The sequence below is a fragment of the Canis lupus genome, chromosome 6 (assembly GCF_048164855.1).
Source record: "Canis lupus baileyi chromosome 6, mCanLup2.hap1, whole genome shotgun sequence".
Classification (NCBI taxonomy): Eukaryota; Metazoa; Chordata; class Mammalia; order Carnivora; family Canidae; genus Canis; species Canis lupus.
This window is the reverse complement of record NC_132843.1, coordinates 71371358-71393793: the sequence shown is the minus strand read 5'-3', so window position 1 is coordinate 71393793 and position 22436 is coordinate 71371358. Positions and strand designations below refer to the sequence as shown.

Genomic DNA, 22436 nt, shown 5'->3' with positions numbered 1-22436 from the left:
CCGTTTCCCTTTCCATGGCTTAGAAATTCTCTCTAGGCAGTAAACTGAGGCAAGTGTAGGGCTTGCTTTGTTTGCTTCCTGCCTCTCGGGTGTCTGTGACCTTTGTTGCCTGACGTCCAGTATCTTGGAAGCCATCATTTCCTCATGCCACCATCGGGCTAGGAGCTCCCAGAAGGAAGAGGCTATGCTTGCTCCATCAGGCTGGGTGCTCCTCGAGAGCGGGCAAGACCTGGGCTTCCACCTTCCTCTTGATCCCTCCCTCAAGGCATGTTCTAACAGATACTTAAGTCCATGGCATTTTGCTGCATGATTATTCCCTCAAATACTTGTTTGCTTTCATGTGACACAGATTAAGCTGCAGCCCCTTGAGATTGTCCTTTCTTCTCTCAACGGTTCCCAAGACCTCACCTCTTCTAGGAAGTCTTCCTGGGTGAAGTGAGGTAGATGATGTGTCTTCTCGCCACACCATCTACCCATCTACCCATAAGTTTATGAATCCTTTCCCCCAGTTTGCTGCTCTCCTGGTGACTCCTAGAACTTCTGTCCCTGATCCTGGGTTTCTCCAGAAAGGTTTTAACCAACCTTACCAGTCCTGTGGGAATATACGGGGAGGGGCGGGGGGGCAATCGTTTAAATAAATCTTGCTAGCCATATCCCACTCATGGAGATTCACAGAGCATATTAAGATTTTCAAGGCGCTGATAATTATTGTAGTACAGGAAACTGTTTGCTTTGTTTACACATATTTTCTAGATGTATTTGATTCCAGGAACTTTTCTTTGATCTCAGAATCTCTGGACTATTTGTTGTTTTAGGAACACACATAAGAAACACAAACCCAAATCATCATGAACAAATGAGAGATTCTCCTCTTCGGTGCTTGTCTCTTCCTAGAGAACAGATGAATGTTTGCCAAACAAGTGATTCAAAGAAAGAATCCGAAATCACTCTCAACAACCCATTCTGACTTTATCCTCACAGACCAGACTGGTTTTCCAGAGGACTCTCCCAAGCCTCACTCACAGCATGTTCTCCTGTGTTCTTTGAACCCCGCTTTAGGCATTCTCTCCTATTTGGAACTGGATTGGGGTAACATGAGTAAGGCTGGGGGCACAGACTGATAAAAACACAGATAAGAAGGGCAGGACCACACCACTGCACAACTTTCGGGGGTACCACTGTTCACACTGAATTCTATGTGATGGCACCCCCCAGGAGTCCTGCGACACCCTCGTCCTACAGAAGGCAGACACTGTGGGCTTTCTCACTTTTAGATCTCCGAACACCATCGCTCTGCGTAGAATGCTATTCGGCACATTCTCTTGTCAAAATTCTGCTCCAGTCCTAGCTAAGTGCCAGCTCAATGAAACCATCCTGGGTTCCTCGGGGGGCATTAGTGTCTCCTCTCTCTGTACTCCCACGATCTTATCAGAGTCTGCCTTTGAACATGATTAGTCATGTCCAGGCCTTCCTCCCTGACTAGAGGGTGCGTTTCCTAAAAACGAGACTATGTCTTACTCATTTCTGTATCCCTGGCTCTTAACACAGGACCTGGCCTGGCAGCTCACAGATTGATTAAGGGGCTGCGATTCAGTGGAAGCTCCCAAGATCAGACACCCTCAGCCCTCCTGGGAAAGTTCTGGGTGTAGCGTACAAGGGTCCTCTGGGGACTCAGGGCAGGCTGGGAAAGGAGGACGGGAGTCTGAGACATTATGGTACATGTATCAGGTCTGGACAAAGCCAGGCAAGTGGTGAAACTCAGCTCGACGTCCAGCCAGCTGTGTTGATGTTGTCATGTTGCTGGACATTAAAACCTGGTAGATGAGTGCTCAGTGTCCTCAGTGGGGACCCTCCAGCACGCACGACTGGACACATTCACGTGTGCATGGGGACAACTTAAGGCAAACACGGGAATTATCACACGCGGTCACATCCACACAGAGATGTGCAGATGCACACTTGGATGGCTGGGCAGGTTGGTGCAGAGGCACACCAGAACACGCACCCGTACACAGGCTCGGGGATCTCTGCGATGCCCAGAAACACAGTGAGTGTGATAGCAGGTAGTCAAGAGTGGGGAAGTGAGAGCCCTCAGCAAACAGATGGGCTGTCTCTTGATAACCAAAACCAAAGAAAGCTTAGAAAGACATAACACTGAACTCCTCCCCACCTTCCCTTCCTCTTTTCCAGGGAGGAGTCTGGGACTTAAGGCAACAAGCCAGCAAGATCCTTTCCCCTTGCCCTCTCGTAAGGAACCACAGTGTCTGAAATGCGGCAGCTGGAACCAGCCAGCATCCAACTAGTTTGGACCCTTCCTGGCACAGCTCTGCACCAGAGGGCAGGGAGGCCTGTGGGAAGGGGGCAACTTCAGCTAATCCCCTTCCCTGGGCCACCCCCCTGCAGTGGGCCAGCTTGTTCCAGCCTCCAGAACAATGCTTACACCTCGCCCGTGTCCTCTGACAGTTGCTGTCATTACAGCCACAGTGTGTGTGTGAGTGGGTGTGTGCATGTGCCCCTGTGTGTCCTCTGTGTGGCCAGGAGCTCCCAAGGGCTTCCCTCTCGAGCAAAGGCCATGCCTCCCTGGGCTCCTCCAGGGAGAAACAGGCAGTGCTTCCTCCCGACCCGCACACGCGCCTAGGGCCCCCGATGAGTATGGTTTCTGAGTCAGGCTGTTGCACTGTCTCCCCTCCAGATCCTGACTGCAGGGGCTTTTAACAGGGGGCCCTGGTGAGCCTCCACACTTCAAGTTTCAATCTCTGGCAGGCTCAGAGGCCAAGGGCCAGGGAAGTGATCAACGGCACAATCCCAGCTGCGGCACCCCAAGGGCACAGGCCTCTCGGGTTTCTTGGCATATCTGACTCGCTCGGGGACTTGTCGAGGACCTGAGGTTTCCTCAATAATTTACATCCATGCTCCTCCCGTGACAGGATCACATGGCCCCGGACAAAGTCAGCAAACACTACCCCGGGGAACCTGATCTCCTGGGTCCAGTAACAACAACAAAGGGAACAAGGCCAAGGATGACCTGGAGCTCTGGCCAGCACCTGGGAGGTCTGGACCCAGCTGGTGGCCAGTGACCTGATACGGCCACTCGCGCTCAACAATGGCCTTCTGCTGGCTGGGAAGTGGAGGGTCATTGGAAAAAAGGCAGCCAAATGGTCTGGGAGCCTCAGCAAAGAGATGGAGGCTCTGTTTTGCCCAATCGCACGAGCCTGGGGGCTACCCACTGAGGTTACTGTGGCATGGCTGCTCCACCCTCTTCTTCTTCTCCGTCCTTGGCCCAACGGAGTGGAGTGTCTGCTGGGCATTATTGCTTCTGGTCCTCCCACCTGCCCTCCAGGCCTTTCCCCCCCGTCCCCCTTCACTCTCCCCACCCCCATTCCATGCCTTGGTTTTACTGTATCCTCATCCCTCTCTTCACTGGCTCCATTCTCTCAACATATAAACACTCAGAACTTTGGAATCTTTACACCACCCCCTTGCCCCTCCAGTCACCACCATCCTTTCCTCCTTGGATAAGCCCCCGGAGACAGACTGAGGGCCTTCCTCACTGCCTGTGGCCCACAGTCCATTGGCCTCCACCTGTTCCACTAAAGCAGTACCCCCTGACACCCCCCCCCCCATGACCAATATACCCACAAACACTCTTGGGCACCTGAAGTTTCCACAGACCAGCTCTGAACGTGTTATCTGTTCATCAAAAGCTTTTAAAATACCTTCTCTGTGCCAGGAATTGAGGTATAACTTGAAAACAATTAGGGCCAAGGAGCTTATAATTTGACAGTAAGCAGAAATATGAACCAACCAAATATATCTGATTTCTAAGGGATACAATTGATGTACGCCCAGAATGTTATGGGAACCCAAGGGAAGCGCATGGAACCAGGAGAGGAGGAGCAACTGGTCAGAGGAAACTTTCTGTGGGAATTGGGTTAGAGCTGATTTTTGAAGAATGTGCAGGAAGTGGATAGAAGAAATTAGGATTTGGGCTACAGGAGTCTTGCACATTTTTTTTTTTTTAGAAGGGGAGGCGCAGAAGGAGAGGGAGAGAGAATCTTAATTTTTTTCCTGTTTTTATTTTTTTAAAGATTTTATTCATTAAAGACATAGATAAAGAGGCAGAGACACAGGGAGAGGGAGAAGCAGGCTTCATGCAGGGAGCCCGATGTGGGACTTGATCCCGGGACTCCAGGATCATGCCCTGGGCCAAAGGCAGACACTCAACTGCTGAGCCACCCAGGGATCCCTGAGAGAGAGAATCTTAAGCAGGCTCCATGCTCTGCGTGAGCCCAATGCACGGCTCAATCTCATGACCTGAGCCAAAATCGAGAATCTGATGCTTAACTGACTGAGCCACCCAGGCACCCCTGAGTCCTTCAGTTTTAAAAGTGACAGGACAAACTTAAGCCAATTAGGGACCACTGGGGGATGCTGGCCTCAGAACTCACAAAGCATTCAGACTTCCGCTTTCCTCACATATCTGTTGTGTCTTCCTCTGTGTGGAACTCATTCCCTCATCAGTTAAGCTTCCTGCATGTTTCAGGGACAAGACAGCCATGGCCACAGGAAGTCCTAGGCTCATATCACCTTGGTTGGCCCCAGAAGAAAGAAGAATGCTTCCAGCACTTATATATTTTTTAAAAATCCCAGAGGAGGGCTCTGATTGGCCCAGCTTGAGTCATGTGTCCATCCTGGGCCAATCATGGAAGGCTGGGATACTCTCTGCTTGACTAGGCCTGGCTCTCCTCCCACCCCTGGGGCCAGGGAGCAGGATGCTGTGATCAGCAGCTCCATCCAGGACCACATGGAATGAGACAGGAGAGGTAACCCAAAGGCGAGGCTACGGAGAACGCAAGCAACAGATGTTCATAACAGAGTACTTTCTTGCCAGAGAGAATCACATGAAACTATGCAACAGCCACGGAACGTGTCTCGGAATAACTAGGAGTTTTATATAGCTGTAGCTAAGGATGAACTTAGGGGAGTAATGAGAAATAAGCCTAGAGAAGAAGAAAGAATTTGGAGGGCCATATGTGCTCAACAATGGAGTTTGAAGATTATCCTAAAAGATATGGAAAGTCTTTGGAAAATGTTATGTCAGATATTTACACGATCCAATTCCTACATTTGAGAAGAAAAACCTTTTTGCCCATGGTCCTATTCTTTTGCTTTCTTCCCTATTTCTGTCAATGACATCCTCATTCCACTAAGCTTCATGAGCTAGAAATCTGAGGGCAAGCGGGGGTCATCTCCCTCAGCCAAGTCCTTCCTGGGGCCTCTCCCCATTAGCCAATCCTTTCCTTTCTGTGACACTGCCTTAGCTCGGGCCTGAGTGTGTCCTTACCAGGACTGCTGTGGTGGGTCATTCTGACATAGAGAAAGGAGGGGGGCCCTGTGCCCCAGCCCAGCTTGGGTTAGACCTGGTTCTCTCCGCTTCCATGGTGCTCACCGCTCTCATTGGGCTCATCCCACTGCATTGTAACTGTGTGCCTCTGGCTCTGACCTCATGCCGTGGACATGAGCTCTGTGGAGGCCTCTGGAGCATGAGCCCTGCTTTTCATCCCTTACCCCAGCTGCATGGATAGAGCCCCATACACTGAGATACTGGGTAAATGTTTGTTAATTAATGAAAAGACAAAAGGATCAATGAACCCCACCTCCTGCCACTAAGATAGGCAAACAGAGATGTACCAATAGCTGAAAAAAGACAGAGCTCTAAGGCCTTGGTGAAGCCCTCGGAAACAAGGATGTTTGTCTCATCAACTTGCAATGGTCTTATGTATTTTTTCTCTCCCCATAAGCTCCTTTCCACGTTCCCTCTCTCTATCCAGCTCTCTACTTCGTCCAGCCCTGCATGATATGGAGCTGAAATCTGTACTCTGCATGTGTGTGTGTGTGTGTGTGTGTGTGTGTGTGCACACAAAATGCTTTTTGTTATCTGTTTTAATTGTTTTGTTGTTATAAATTTTTCTTAAGTAGGCTCCACGTCCAGTGTGGTGCCCTGGGTAGGACTTGAACTCACAACCCTGAGATCAAGATCTGAGCTGAGATCAAGTGTTCAACCAACTGAGCCACTCCGGCACCCCTGAGTTTTGCTCAACCAGCTGAGCCACCTAGGTGGGGTGCTCAACCAACCGATGCTCAACCAGCTGAGCCACCCAGGTGTACCACCTGTTTTACCTTTTGTAAGTAAATAGTTTCCATTCCTTGGGACTTGAGGATTAATATCACTTCTTGTAACACATCCCACATCTGATCATGTGAAGAGTCTGAGTTTCCTCCTAGGAGCTCTTTGTCGAGGGTTGAATTGAAACAGAGGAAGGGTTCCTCTGTGGACACCCCAGCGAAGGACCCATGGCCAGCTAACACCAGGGTCAGGGACGCTCACAGAGCAGCCCTTCCCAGCCCTCCCTGAGGCTCTTTAGCTCCTTTGTCGAGGACTCACCTTCTCTGGAGAGTTTCTCAGACACAGCCTGCCCTGCTCCTGACACCCCTCCCTCTGGCCCCATCCTCACCGCCCCATCTCTTCACTGCTGGATCCACACGTACCTGCCTGCGCAGGAAGTCAGTTGGCCTCACGCTTTGGAAAGACTGCCAGTCCTTGCTTCACACTTTCCCATCTTTCCTTCCTTCCATCTAGGAACTTCCCGGGGGTGGTCAAGGAACATGCCACCTCCTTCCTCTGTCCACCTCCCCATTCCTGCACTGTCTGGGCTCAGCCACCCAACCTCACGGCTCACCGATGGTTGATGATCAGATTCTCTTTTATACCCTTCAGGATGCTGAGAGTAGGCTGCTGTCTGACCCTTCATTCGAGCTGTCTGGAGCATGTTTAGCTTCAATTTTGCTCTCTCCCAGGTGGAGTGGAAAGTGTGCTGTGACAAGAGTCAGAAACTCTGCTTACGCTTTCAGACCTACCGCTATTAGCTCTGTGACCTTGGGAGGAGGGGTCATTTACACCCTCTGGCTGGTTTCCTCATTTATTAGAAAAGAGGGCAAGATCACTCGTCCTCTGGTCTTTTGTGACGACCAAGTAAGTCAAGTGCCTATAAAGGGCTGCGCAAACTGAGTTCCCTTCAGTGGCACGTATCAACCGCTGTTATCTTACCCCTGGTTCTCTTGTCAGTGGAACATTAGATTACAAGTGGCATCAACCATGAAGACATGCTTGTCTCACATGTCAAGAAGCCTGGAGGGAATTCCAAGATTCAGCAGCTTGACAATGTCCAGGCTCTGGCTTAGCTTCTGTACCAGGCTCTCGGCTTTCTTCTTACTGGATGCTGCAGCTGCTCCCAGGCTCAGCCTCTCACTCCAATCAATGGAAGATGTAGGCAATGGGGGTGAAGGGGGTGGGAGCTGGTTAGAAATGTGAACCAGCTATTATCCAGCTCAGCTACTGGCAGGTGGGACCAGACAGGCTTTGGCGAGGCCTTGTTGATCAGGAGAAGGGAAGGGTTCCCTTGTCTCTTTCTTTGTTTTTACCAAGGATGGAGAGCTTTCCCAGAAGCCCCCAATGGACTTTCCCTCAGATTCCACTGGGCAGGTCTGGGCCACACGAATAAGCTGACCAGTGGTATCTATTCTAAACCAACCATGGTTTGTCCATGGGGTTGGGACAGACAAGAGAAGTTGGGGTGTAGCCAGCATGGCAGATGGGGGAGCCCCTGCTGCAGCCCCCCACCCTGTCCTCCCTGCCTCATTCTGGGCTCTGCAAGCTGGGCCCCGCCTTGCTCTCTTTCTGGTTCCTGCCGTCCTTCCGAAGACATCTTGCCATTTTTGTCTTCCTTTCCCAGGACTCAAAGTTCACTCTCTTTCCTCCTGACCCACAGTACCTTCATGCAACAGCCCCATCACCGTAATGGGGACAGTGACCTGTGCCTCTGGCTAGTTAGAAGCTAAATCTTTCTCTTCCTGCGCCAACTTTCTTGGATGACCTGGAAAACATTTCAAGATTTTTTTTTTTTTTTTTTTTAACATTTCAGGATCTTGACTGTGCCTACAAGTTCACACTAGCCCTAATGGCTGGATGTGAGTTGTGGAATCAAGAAAGCTTTTTCTTCAATAATAATCCCCTATGTTTGCTCGGCCCCGAGCATTTAACTCACCCTTGCACAGAACCACGTAATCTGTCTTGACCCCTCGAGAGCCCAGGAGGCAGACAGGCGGGGCTGGCATCATAACCACCACGTGTCTGATAAACCACACAAGGCTCCAGGAAATCAAGGAGCTTGCCCAAAGCCGTGGGGCTCCTAGCAGTTGGGTCTGGAGTGGGGATTCCTGGCTCGGGCCCCGACTGAGGGCTTCTTCCATTGCCCTGCAACTCACAACTGGTCTCTTTAGATTCCAGGCAAGCAGGAGTTTGCCAAGCTCACGAGTTCCAAGCAACAAAGCCCCTGTGTGTGCCAGGAAGAGAGCGTAGGAATTGGCTCTAATGGGATGCCAGGCGCAGGGCAGCAAACAATGGTTATTATATGTTACATTGACATCAAACTCCGTTGGTTCAAAATTTCGCTCACAGACATTTCATCTGGTGTCTCAGCCACCCTGTGAGGTGGCTGTGGCAAGGCAGGTTACTGCTGCCCATGGGGAAACTGAGGAAATGTGACCTCACTGGCTAGAGAGAGGCTGAGCTGTGACCTTAGTCTGAGATTTTCTATTTCCCAGGCCTGGATTTTCCCCGCTCGCAGGTGAGCAACTGTCATAAACCTGCCCCTCTGCTAGCAGGTTCAGGGGTTCTGGGCTGGTCAACTTGTCAACTAGTTTCTCAGAACAATGCAGAAGCCAGCTAGGGCCTAGAAAGTGTTTCGGGGAAAGGTGACCAAGGGGAGAGGGCCTTGGAGAGGAAGGAGCTGGCAGGAGGCTCAGAGTGGGCCTGCTGAGCCGGCAACCCTGGCAGAGCCCAGGCCAGCCTCAGGCAGGCAGCTGGTGCAGCCCCTGAGAGCCAGCGGGCAGAGGGGGATTCAGGAGCTGGGTGGCGGGGTCTCCAGGCTTCTCCAGCCAGCAGGGAAGCTTGACTCGGGATCCTTTCCTGGGCTTCGAGGCTCCTTGTCTAGAAGGCCTCTGGGGTTTAGTCTCTCCCCTGAAGCCCTTCGTGGAGTGGCAGCCAATCTCTGGGATGCCATCCTGGGTGCATCAACATGCTACTCTGATGGGGACAGAGCCTGTGTCCTCCCGCCCGGGCCTACCGGCCAACCTCCTGTGCTCTGGGGCTGGGAAGGACGGTAGCTCCAAGAGTGAACACCTGCAGGCCGTGAGGAGGAGCCCAGAGATCCACAGGAGAATGCCAATGACCTTTTGTCCACAGATCTTGCCACCCCCTGCTCCCATATTCCACTGAGAGCTGGTCCCTAGCGTAATCTGTACAGATGTGTGGTTGTCCCCTCCCTTGGCCCGCTGTCCACAGCTGCCCTGGCGGTAGATGGCTCTGGTTCTCAGGGGACTTACACTCACCTTGGGCACATCCTGCCTCCAGCCCACTCCCTGAGTCTTTTTGCTTTTGGCCTCGGGGTTTCTCCAGTACCAGGGGAGCCTTGGGGTTTCTCCAGTGCAGGGACAGCCCAGAAGTTTGGGGAAGTTATAGGCCACAGGGGCAGCCCTTAATCAGTGGGGCACAGGAGGTGGTGGGTAGGAATGCCCAGCTTCCTGCAGAACTGAGCTTCCACTGCCCACATGGCAGAGTCAATAGTGTCCCCAATATTCACTTTTTCTTTCTCTATAAGCTCTCTGATCCTGGATTCATTCTAGGAATCATGTCCCAAATAAACTATCTGCACCCAAAGCCTTATCTTAGGCTTTGCTTTAGAGGGAACCCAGACTGGGGTGACTGTGTGGCTCAGTCAGGTAAGCATGCAAGTCTTTTTTTTTTTTTTTTTTTTTTTTAGCATGCAAGTCTTGATTTGGGTTCAGGTCATGATCTCAGGGTCATGAGACAAAGCTCTGCATTGGGTTCTGCTACCTGGTGTGGAGTTTGCTTGGGATTCTCTCTCTCCCTCTCCTCCAGTCCCCCACCCCCACCCCAGCCTTTGCTTGTGAGTTTGCGCTCTCTCCCAAAAACAGGAAAAAAAAGAGGAGATTCAAACTAAGACACCTCTCACTTGGAGGTGCATGATCACCTCTGCCTACCTGGGCCGCTGTAGCTCCCAGTGACCTTGCCCCCTCCTAGATGGCTTTGAGCAATGAAGGAGAGGAGCCTGAGCATCCTGTACCAATTTTCCCTGCTACCGTTCCCTTCTCTGAGCCATTGTACAGAAGCCCCCTGGAAAAAGAGTAAATCACAGTAGCTAAGAGGACAGACCCCCTGACACCCTGCATCTGAATCCAGACTCTGCCATCATTCATGGGGTGATTTGGGGCAAGTCACCTAAACTCTAGGTGTCATTTCACACACCTGTAAAATAGTGATACTACCTGGCAGGGCTGTAGTAAAGGTGGTGAAGCGCTCAAAGTATCTCCTAGCACATTGGAGGTGGTATGTGTGTTTGCTACCCTTATCTCCTCTTCCTAGGAGTCCCTTGTGCAGCGCCTTGGGAGGCGGAACAGAGCGGGGACACTGAGGCCCCCCAGAGGCCTGGCTCTTTCCCATTCCTCATTTCCTCCTTGGTGGTCCTGGTGGCAGGACTGACTCCATAAACGTGTGACCTACACCTGTTTTAATGCTCTGCAGTCACCATCTTGAAATTCTTCAAATTTTTGAACCCGGGGCTCTGCATTTTCATTTTGCCCTGGGTCCTGCAAACTGGGTAGCTGGTCCTGCCTGGTGGCTTACATCTGGGAGAGAGGCAGCTATGAGTGATGAGAGCCAAATGAACCCTGTCCTCTGGCCAAGCTGGACTCATGGTTTCTCCTCTGAGCGCAGCAGAAGATGCAGGCACAGTGGAGCTTTTATCAGAGTCCTTGTGACTGACAATGGCTCATGGCGGGGAAGGCTCTAGGGGCCAGCTGGTGGCTCTCCCACCCACCCCTGGCACAGGCTTACCCAGCTTCTTTGTGAATTCTGTCAGGGACAAGAAAGGATCCATTTCATTGTTGAATCTAACTGTAACCGTCCCTCATTCTTGTGGAGTGTTTGACGTTCTCTGAACCTTTTCATAAGGATTATCTCACTGCGTTGTCACCAACCCTCTGTGCGACAGGCATTTTCTAAGGAGTAGAAATTGAGGAAACGAGAACTTCCAGATTGGCAGCCCTCGCTGCCTCCACTCAGCCTCCCCCTTCCTTCGCTCAGGGATTGAAATCTGATGTCATCCAGGAAGTCCTTCAGCCGATCATAGGAGAAGGAAGAGCACCTTAATTCTTTGTACTAAATTATTTTTCCCCTGGGCTGTAGGTAATTTAACACCTTCTTTTCATATGTGCTTCATTTTGAATCACCGTCACAAGAAGGGCATGAACTAAACAGCCTTTGGATGGATCGAATCTGGTTTTAAATGTGTCCAACTTCTGTTTAAAGATGGATGAAGCAGAATCACAGAATCTCCCTCCCCTAGTGCCCAAAGGAATAATGCAGAAATTCAAAAATGAAACAGAAACACAACCACCTCAAATGAATCAATCACACAAGAACATTCACTTTAAAAAGTGCCAAAGGAAGCTTCTAGAACCATGGAACCATGCCAAATGGAAGCTTCTAGAACCACGTGGCTTTGTTCCACCCCTGATTGTGGAACTATGTCCATCGAGATAATCCTGAGCACTTCACCGATGCCTTCCCATCCAGAGTGCAGCCACTTGAGGGAATGGAACCGAGGGCAAGGAACCGAGGACCTGAGTGGGCAGGAAGGGCTATCCTTGGCTCGCCGTCTTCCTGGTGAGGTTTGGGGTTGACCAGAAGAGCGGGAGCCCACAGGAGGAGCAGCCCAGGTGGAGAAAGCCTGACAACGAGGACCTTCCGATTGCTAACCGGAGTGTGCTAAGTGCACACACCTTGCTACCAGATGTCTGTGACTGAGTGTGTGACGGGTGCTCCTTGAAGGACACACTGTTGCCTCTCACTTGCCCAGTAGGCCTAGAGCTTTCCTACTTCTCCAGATTCTAAAAAGGAGATTTTCCACTCATTTCCTTCTTGTCTGTAGTATTCAGATTCTTGTACCTATGTTCGGTAGTCGCCACTACCACTCCTCCGCACCCCATCCCAACAATAAATATCATTTAGATGGAAAACCCATGGGGCGCTTTGCATGGGCTGGTGTCTCTGTTAGAATCCACCCCTGTGGTGAGACAGGTCACCACCAGTGGGGCTGGTAAGGTAGCCCCCTTGCTAATCCTTTCCGTCCTCTTTCAATGAGGAGTCCGTCTGAATCAGCAGTCCTCCTGACACACCAGGTTTTCCCGCCATTTAGACAGAACTCCAATCTCTTCCAATTACTATTCCTGATCTTACATGGAATAGACTCTGAAGGCTGAATAATTGGCTCTTCCATTTCTCTGCCCCCAAGGAGAAAATGCTTTATAAATTCCACATTCATTAACTCGTCCAGTCCCTTGCCTTTTGTAGCAAACCTTTAGGAAACCAAAGTCGGGTTACCTTCACTATAGGCCCGCCTAGGACTGCTGTGAATTCTGACCTGCGTGGGCAGGCACAGGTGCCTCTCCACGAGTCATTGTCCATGCCAGGCTTCTCAGTGGAAGATAGCTTTGGAGTATTTCCAGATCTCCTCCAGGAGATCTGTTCCACAATCTCACCTTTGCCCTTCATCCTGTCTCATGGAATTGCTACTTCCTGGTGTGGATAACCTGAAGAACTTCTCTGAATGTTGGTCGGACAACCTGATGGGTATCTTTCTCTTAGAGAAAGATCAGGCCTTGAAACATCCCCTTCCTATGACCTCCCACCCCCAACTCCCATGGCTCAGACCCATGCCTGCTGTCCAAGCTCCACTCAGAGGTTCCTCTGTAGTCTACCACAATACCTCAATAACCAGAAGCAGCATTTGATTAGAATCTGCCCACTTCCTACTAGTACCTAAATTCTTAAGAACGGGGTATGTGGCACTTACAAATGGAAGAGAAAATGTCAGTTCTCAAGGTATAAATTTCAGAGTCTTCTGCAACTAGAAAGGAAAACATTTTCAAAATTGCTGTGGCTTCCTGAATCCTTAGGATGCCTTCAGTGCAGGCTTTTATATTTCGGGATCATATGAATTATACATAGAGAACGATGGGCTGGTGGCTAGCTTCCAACTACTAGAAATTATATTTCCCTCCCTTTTTGATAATTAGTTCAAGGTCTTCACCACAAGTGACATCATGTCTCCGAAGCAAAAATAGGTCTCGATGAAGACTGTGTAATGTCTTCTGTCTAGCAGATCCTATTTCCTCTTTATGCCCTACTCTCCTTACATTCCTAATTGACTCTCTGGACCTCAAAGCTTTTTGTTGCTGCTGTCGGGAGCCTTAAATAATTAGGAATAGTCTGACTAGGTGAGGTTCAGAGCTTCTGCTGACTACATTTCAGTTTACCTTAGAAATCCAAATGATGGGCACCTGGGTGGCTCAGTGGTTGGGCATCCACATTTGGCTCAGGTTATGATCCTGGGATGGAGTCCCACATTGGGCTCCCTGCAGGGAGTCTGTTCCTCTCTCTGTGTGTTTCTCATGAGTAAATAAAATCGTAAAAAAAAAAAAGAAAAAGAAAAAGAGACCCAAATGACCTAGGTATCTGGAAAATGGGATGGTAGGCATTATAGTCTGGGGGATAGTGATACAATCCAGTATGAAACAAATGGGCCATTTGGGCCTTTAGACACAGGTAAGGGTGGGGATGATTTACACACTCTGTTAAACCGGACTGGAGCGAGCTAAAGCAGCCTCCCTTACTGAGCATTCAATACAATGTGCTTCACAGGAAAGATCTCACGTGATACTGAAAAGACCTTAACACAAGAGTGAGGTTTAGAGGATAAGACGCTTATGAAAGGGGTTAGGATTCCAGCTTCCAGGCTGAGTTCCTGGGTGTTGCTGCCCTTGTGCGGGCTCTTCTTGGACAGGCCCTGGGCCCCAGCAGCTGCTGTGATGGAGGGAGGCCGTGGTGGCTCTGAGGTTACTACCTGCTGTCTGTGTGATTCCCCTGGAATGCAGAAATGAAAGGAGCTGTGATGAGACTGACATCTCGACCCGCTGCAGTCTGTAGTGAGGCATTCTCTTTATCTTCTACTGTATGGGGCAAAGATGAAAACAAAACACATTTCACTCCCGTATTCCAAAAGATGAAAAGCATAGATTTCAAACTTTCTTTAGTGGCTAATTGCATCTCTCCAACAGCTGAGGGGAAGAGTTATTAAAAAGAAAATAGCAATAATCTAGGGCTTGGGAACTACTGTGTTGACTTCAAAATTGAGGAAAAGGAAACTATAGAAGCTTTTAAGTCCATCACCCCCTTAAGAAGTATACTCAATCCTTTAGATCTAATTCTTAATTTAGTCAAAACAGAAACCCAAACAGAGGCAATCTGTTGTTTTGGGGAAAACATTTGAATGGGAATCAAGAGACCTGGTTCTGGTCTGTGCAGTTCTGTTAAGTAGTCATTTGATGCCACCAGCAAGGGACCAAAATTGTACCAGAATGAAATCCGCCGTCTCAAAACAAGGTGATTTCTAAAGTTCCTGCTGGTGAAGGGCCAGAGTTATGCATCAGTGTGGAAAATAATATAAAGATTACTCCCCAACAAAACCTCCATTCTTTTAAATATGGGTCCTTTTGATCAATGTGATTTATATGAATGAGTGATGGGACCAACAGACAGACCTAACCGTCTTATTCGGAAATTTAAAATATTTCCAACTAATTTCCAAATTACGGTCAAACTTCTAAAAGTGCAAGAATTTAGACCCATCTACTGTTGTTTGTTGCAATAACCGAGGAACCGTCTACCATGATAGGTGCTCTTCAAACATGTGTCCCCATGAGCCCTGCCTCCCGGCAGTATTTACACCCTCTTGTAGACCTCCCCACATTGAATCCGGACTGGCCCTGTGACTCACTTTCTCCAAAGTGGCATCGTGCCAGGACTGGGTGGGTCTAAAGCCAAAAGAAGTCTTGGTTGGCTTTTTTTGTGCTTTTTGGAGCCAAGCGGCCATTACTCTCACTGTCCCACACTGAATATATGAGAATTCAATGCATCCAATACAGACTGGCCCAGATGCCTCGTTTCCAATGCCATCCTTTGTCCTAATTGAAATGCGTACATTTCAGGGAAAGATAAAAGCCCTATTGTGGGCCCTAGATGCCGTGATGAAAAGAGGCTCCTTGTCACCAATATTTTGAATTGTCCCTTTGTTTAGCATCCTGGAGATGCCCAATGGCCCAGGGGCAAGCTTTTCTTCTGCCAAGAGGGCAGAGTGTCTGAAATGGCAGGTGGGATCCTCCACAGGTGAGTCCTCAAGATGGCAGTCTTAGAACAGAGTTCTCACAGAAGTGGATTTCCTCAAGATTAGTGTTGGAATACCTGCCAGGCTCCTCATGTATCAGGGGTGTGTGCACCTGCTTAGAGAGCAGCCTTTGTGCCCCCTTTGTCTTCTATCCCTCACGGGTTCCTCTTCCTAGTACTCTAAGCTCTTCTGATTTCTCCATTTCTAGGTCCCTACTTCCTTCCTTGTCCCTCAAATGTCCATCAGCTGATCCTGACACAGTCTTAAGTAATTGGTGAAAAACTGAAGATAAGACCCTTGTCAGGAAGTTTTGCATCAAAAATGAAACACAGGAATGAAGATGCAGCAATTCATAATTTGAGGAGGCATCCCAGCCCCATGATTTCTCAAAGACACCGTGAAGACACAGCTGCTATCATTACAAGGATGGCCCAGTGTTCTCTTGCCCACGGTGAGTGAGCAGTAAGAACGTTACCACCATCTCTAGAGCAAATCTCACACCCCAAAAGGCAGAAAGCACTCCAAGGACAAGCAACAGAAACCTTCTAGGAGGAAAATTCAGAAATGAGCTTTGTGATACACTCATGTCTTCTGGCCAAAAAAAACATTGTTCCAATTTCTTCCTTTGTAAAATGGATTTGACCAGACCTAATTAAGAGGATTTTTCTGATTATGAAAAGGGCCTGGCTCATTTCTAGTGGTTAGCCAACTCTCCTCCCTTCCATTGGTGTGTCATTTATATGTGATCTGGATTATTGATACCTAATGTTTCTCATGCCTCTAGGAGTTAAGAACAAGGTTATACAAGTCCTGAGAGGTAAAAATTTATTGATTTATATATCAGCATGTTATGATATGGTCACACCTGCTCATACAGCTGACTTTTTCTTATAGCCAAAAGAGGATTTTTTTTCCTTTTAAAAATACATTTTTTTTCCAGCAGGAAGAAACATTTTAAAAACAAACATTTTCATATTAAGTGGAAATTTAAAACAATGGCTTTTTTTCCCCCAACTCATGAGAAATAGGGCTGGTCAGCAATAGATCTCTGAGTGCTTCAGTGTTTTCAGTCTTCTGCCCCCGGGGTTTGCTCTTCGTCTTCGACAGAAACAATTCTAGGGGGAAACAATGATAACCTCAACTCAAGTCAGCAACCTGAATCCACATAGAAGAGGTAGACTGAACCGTAACGTTTTAACTTATTTGGTAGATTGTGTAAGATATTTTAATACATTTAAATTTTTTTCACTGGGATCAAACATATTCTACAAACAATGGCCTAAACAATTAATGTTTTACATGCTCACAACAAAATCTTAGAGAGGTCTACAATCTACTTAGCTTTGAGACCTGAAAGCGTAGAATTGGCTTTAGAAATAGGCAAGCTTCCCATGCACTTCGGGAGAAGTTTGCTTTCGTCAGATTCTTCAAATGAAAAGCAAGCTCCGATGTTAATGCCTTCCCAACCTTTTAAAGCCCCCGAAAGGGTCAGTGATAGGAATTTCCTGAGAGCAGTGAGTAGCTTAACTGTGAGAAATTTATTCAGTACTAACAGGTAAACAGAAAAGACGGGGCAGTGGTATGCTGGAGAGAGCTCCGGCTGGCTCCTGACCCTAGGGCCAACTGTTAAATTTTAGAATTTTGCCAGCAGTTGTTAAACAGCTGTTATTAAAATTACATAAGCTTATCATTAGTGCCAAAGCTAAAAGTGGTTCCCTTTAATGAGTATAATTTGTACAAGGATAAGAAACAGTTTAGCCAAAGATCATGTTATTAGATTGAGGGTCAATAAATAAATTGGAGAAACACGGGAATTAGTCTGTTATTTCATCTTTCAAATCATAGATTGGCTACAAGAGTTCAGCAAAGTCAATTAAAGCACCCTGGGAGAATCAGTTGGTCACATGGAATTTATAATATATTTTATTATTATCTATTAATTGTGTTATATATCCTTCCTATCAGGAAAATTTATAGCAAAGTTATGTACATTTGCACACGTAATTTTTTTTTTCCAGGAGAGCAGACTGTTGGAACATTTACCAGTATACAACCAGTATACCAGTATCTCCACCATACCATGGGGGAGAATGGGGAAGGAGCAGAGGAAAGAGAAACCAAAGAAGGAAGCACAGTGTTTTTTCATTTGGTTTTTCTGTTTGCCCTCAGCATCCAACCGCCATGGTGTGCTCTGAGTACATGTCCACAGAAGCTCATGCCAAAATATCTCCAGAAACACACAAACACCCCATCCCCACCACTAAGAAGTAAAAGCACTTTACTTGAAAAAAATCAACTTTATTTTTTCTAGGTTAAAAAAAAATAGAACCAGCTATTCATTTTGTTGTTGTTGTTGTTGTTGTTGTTGTTGTTGTTGAGAAAACGCTTCTTTTGGTGTTCACATCTAAATTTCTGAAAAGGTGATCTGGTTACTAAAATAATCCCATATGCATTCCTAAACCAGATCCACGTGTGACCAGCCCTTTACAAAAATTAATTACAGTTGACACAGCCTTTACATTCATTCTGAGCATACATTACAACATGCAGATAACAAAGAAAGAAAAACAGGTCGACAGCTGAAGTAAACATATGGCATCCAGAAAACTGAAACCCATCTGTATAAAATAAATACAACTTTGTAATAACTGTAAAGAAAATGAAAGCACTTAATGTAACAATGGCAGGTCCATGTGTACCTGTTTCATCACCCAGTCAAGAGAGAAGTTACTGTAAAATGCAGACCCCTCACATGTAGAACTTGGGCATCAGTCTTGTATGTTTGACAGTTTTACACAATAAAAATAAAGCCATTCAAAATATGTGTGCGTACTTTGCAACTAGAATACACTTAAAAATTTTTTGCTCTTTCAATTGTTTTAAAAAATATTAACTGTAAAAATCCTCAAATGGAGATTTTTGTGGAAAAACCCCTATTTTATCTTCCACATGGCTAGTCACCCTCCCCAGCAGTTCAGCACCCTCAGCGGATTCCCAGGGTCCAGTTCCTAATTGTTGAGGATCAATGCAAAATGATTGCAATAAAGCACCATCCAGCGACTGCTCCAGAGAACACTCGGCCCCTTTGTGATCTAGAAACGTTCAGTGTCGGTGGTTTTGGTCCCAAACATATTAGTCTCCATCCCCTCATAGAATAGAACCAGTATACCTGCTGCCCAGCGCTGCTTTCAACTTGACCTTTCACGTTAACAGTCGTAAGGTTCACATCACTATGTAGCAAAAAATAAGACTAACCATTTTTATTCATCCCTGTGGACCAGAGCGGACCTGCTCGTGATGGTAACTCTGGAGTGAAGTCCTGTGTAATGAAGAAAATAACTAACTCTTCCTATTCGGCAGTGCAAATAAAATTTCCTTAAATATAAAAAGAATCCAATAAGACTGTCCATGATTAAAGACAACTATCTATGATTATAACCAGGTCCCGCTAGTTCAGAAGAGTCTTTAGGGAAGTGATTGTCAAAACGTCACTAAAGACAAATCCACAAGAAGTGAGTAACATGAACAAAGAATGAAGAGGCATTCTTAACAGTAATCCACATGATATTAACATGAAAGCGATGTTGTGAGGTTTGTATTAGGTGATTTCACATCTCATTTTCATTAAAGGCTTGAGTATAACTACAATACTGCCAACTCTTGATTATTCAGGGATTTCTTTTCTAGCTCATGGATTATATTTAGGCTTTTGTGTTCCCTCTTTCTGAAGTCGTGTCTTCCTAAATCTTTTCACTACTCATTAATACAGTCATAAGTACATAAGAGGACCTATAAATAAACAGTTGAAATCATTGTTTTAAAATCAGCCAACATCGCTAGAAGAACAAAAAAATTTGATGGGAAAAAAAACCCTCAAACTCATAATAAATACACATTAGATTTTTGGCTAACTATGACTTATTACTGGATATATTACCCGATAACCCCTAGTTCCTTTACTGTGGAAAATTAATGGTTGATTGCAATATTAAATACGACAGATCTGAATTCAGAGCTATCTTTTTAAAAAATCTACTTATACTCTCCATTAACTTGTTTGCCCACCCAAAATATCATTTTGCATTCTGTAATTTTTCTTTACCTTCCACTGGTGTATAGGTTTCTCCGTCCTATCTGTATATTTCAACACCAATAACAGTTTCTGAAGTTAAGGGTGAACTGCCAGTGTGGTCCCTTCTGTATTCAATGCACCTGCCCTTGGCCTCTGGTGGAGTCGGTGCTCCATCACCCTTCTCTGCTGTGGGAATCCAGGCAGATCAGCTGAGACCAACAACTGCTGAGATTCTCACGCTTCTGGTACAAAACTGGCACAGTTTTAAGAAATGTATATTCTCTAAATCTCCTTTCATCTCACTTTGCAAAGAAAGTACAAACTAGGAATTTTTACGCAGTCCCGTACGGTGGCACACAGCTGCTTCCCTGATCTGCCATAGAAGAACACTGCTTCTCTCTCTACACGCCCTAGGGCAAGCAGCAGCACTCCAGTAATTGGTAAGGAGAGCACCATCGATGCTCTCAAATGTATTTGCAACAGAAAAGAGAGAACATGTTGATAAACAATCGGAGAAGGATAGGCAGATCAGTGACACATCTATTTACAACTCACAGGTCTATTTTCAAAAATTGACTCATATATCTATTGGTATTTGTCACTCTATAGACTGTTGAAATGACTCTGCATTTGAAAAGTAAAGCGTCTTACAGAATAGTTGGTTTAATGTGTACAGTATATTAACAACATCATGTTCCTTTGGAGCACAGCGATGGCAAGTGGCCCTGAACCACATTTATGTATACATGTATGCATCTCTCTCTCTCTCTCTCTCTTTTTTGATAGGAGAACTGGCCACTCCTACCTGTGACTTGCTTTAGCAATCAGGAAATTCTCTATGGCTAGGACTGTGCATGCCATACTTGACAGTGAGCAACTTATCCCCCAGATGGCTGACTAATCTCTCAAATGAACAATTTCAATTCATCCTGTAATCCAGCAGTGTTTGCTGGACCTCAAACAGAAGCATCGTTAAGCTTCTCTTTGGCTTCCTATCATCATCTATGCCTCTTAATCAAGATCGGTTTCACCTACTCACTATCCCTGTAAAACACACAATAAAATGCTTTGACTTAAAAAAAAAATTGCATCTTATAACAACCCCTACCAAAGCATACACATTAACACTGTCCTCTGCATTTTACCAGTAGTAGCATAATATGCAATGAGGTATTTCATTAACACATTATCCTTTTTCATATATGCACGGAATTAACCTAAAGCTGAAGCTGCTGTGGGCTTTTATTTGGTGTTGCTTTACCGTTTCCACATAACTGGGAGAAAATTCACATCTTTTCAGTTTTGTTGTTGTTGTTGTTGTTTTTGGTTTATTTAAAAATAGAAAACATTCGCCTTTACCATTATTAGTTTCTGGCCTACTTCTCAAAATTGCCATTTGTAAGATTAGTGACAACAGGGGAATCTACAACACTCATCTCACAGAAAACTGCCACTGACTTAGTAGGATCTTTATAGTCTTACCATCCAAACCCAAACTCCACCTCTGTCTCAGCACGAGGAGTGCAGGTGAGGGATGGACGCGGCCCCAGCACTTTCTGAGAAGAGCCTGCTTCTACTGTGAGGTAAATCACGTGAACATAGTGGAAAAAAAATGGATGGTCTCTAGAAATAGAAACTTGACTTTATCTTCTTTTTAAAAAGCACTTGGAAGAGACTGGGAAGGTTTTTGTGCTGGTCTGTCTCCTGGTTGCACCACCCTGGCATGGGCAGCAACTTGATGTGATGACGGAATACAGGTTTGGGGGTGCCAGGTGAGAACTGTTCACCATTTGAAGCCCACGTCTGGCTCTCTCATTTTTCTAATAAAACCCCTATTTCACTTCAAACCGGTCATTTAAATGTTTTACAGTAATTTGTTTCAGTCACCCCCCAATACATTTGGCGCTAATAAGCCAAAACAGGGTGGGGGTGGCAGGAAGCCTCACGTAGATAGAAGCCTCACGTCAGTGTGGCGCTCAGTGCAGGGGGGGCCGCTGCAGAGCATCAGCGCCCTGGTACCAACGCAGAGACAAGACAGCCTCTCAAGAATCCCACTCACTGATTATGCTTACGTTTGTTTTCAGGTTTATATTACTAATCCTTTGCTATATATGCATCTGACAAAAGTGCATTTTGTAAGATAATTATCAATCTATGATATGCCTCTACACAAAAAAGAAATCAAGTGACACCCCTCACATAAGGGAAAGCACTAGCGCATGTAAACACAATGTTGGGACCGAGCTAGCCTTTTTTAGGAACACATTCTAGTACCGCAATGTGTCCAGGGGACACTGTTTCCCACCCCCCGAGCATGACTGACACTGGAGTGTCACTGTGAAGCCCAGGGGAACAGTTCTGGAGGGTGTGGACCAGCTAGCTCTTCTAGAGGCTCCTAGTGACACAGCAAGCACTGGTGAAAGGAGGGCGCTCGCTCTACACAGTTCTGCCCTAAAGAGACTACTAGCTAAGAGGAACAAATACAACTTTCCGAGTTTGAACTAGATTATCACGTGTATCTGGTGACAACAGAGTTTCTCTCAGATAGTCTTCTAGGATGATTTTTATGATTTCCTCTTCTCCGAATGTGATGTCTGCTTAGATGTATGGTAGAGTGTATCTTTTTAAAATGTGAAAGTCCTTAAAACAGATTAGCAGGTCATTATATTACTGATCCTCATTTTAGTAGAGTTTTTAAAATATCCCAAAGGGGGATAAATATCAATCCATCCATTGAATTTCCTTTGCTTTTTTTTTATATATATTCTGAGATTTGCACATGTAAAATAATGCACACTTATGAAAGTCTGAACTCCTATGGTGACCTTGATAAGTCCAAGTCAATTCCTAAAATAGGCAATGGTAAAAATACTGGATGATGTTATACCACATATAGCCTGACAAGAATGCAAAAGACTGTATGAGAAATATCCACATATTGCTGAGGGTCATCTCCCTGGAAACAGCTTCCTTACGCCCCTTGGGAGGTGGAAAAGCCC

At 46.5% G+C, this 22436-nt stretch overlaps 1 protein-coding gene and 1 long non-coding RNA gene across 8 annotated transcripts in view; one reads left to right on the top strand and one right to left on the bottom strand.

Annotated features, from left to right (window-relative positions):
* Positions 1 to 18187, top strand: part of LOC140635874 (uncharacterized) — a 27012-nt gene extending 8825 nt beyond the window's left edge. The window contains exons 3-5 of one of the 2 annotated variants that reach the window (XR_012033192.1): positions 10505 to 11806; positions 15574 to 15816; positions 17384 to 18187. This is a non-coding gene — a long non-coding RNA (uncharacterized lncRNA). Of the gene's footprint in view, positions 1 to 10504; positions 12164 to 15573; positions 15817 to 17383 lie in introns of those variants that run through there. The other variant, XR_012033191.1, reaches the window with a different exon arrangement.
* The window catches only part of LPGAT1 (lysophosphatidylglycerol acyltransferase 1), a 114318-nt gene continuing 108055 nt past the window's right edge, over positions 16174 to 22436 (bottom strand). For all 6 annotated transcript variants that reach the window (XM_072831151.1, XM_072831154.1, XM_072831155.1 and 3 more), the window contains exon 8: positions 16174 to 22436. In XM_072831151.1, coding sequence (XP_072687252.1) covers positions 22285 to 22436 — 152 coding nt within the window. In that variant the 3' untranslated portion in view covers positions 16174 to 22284.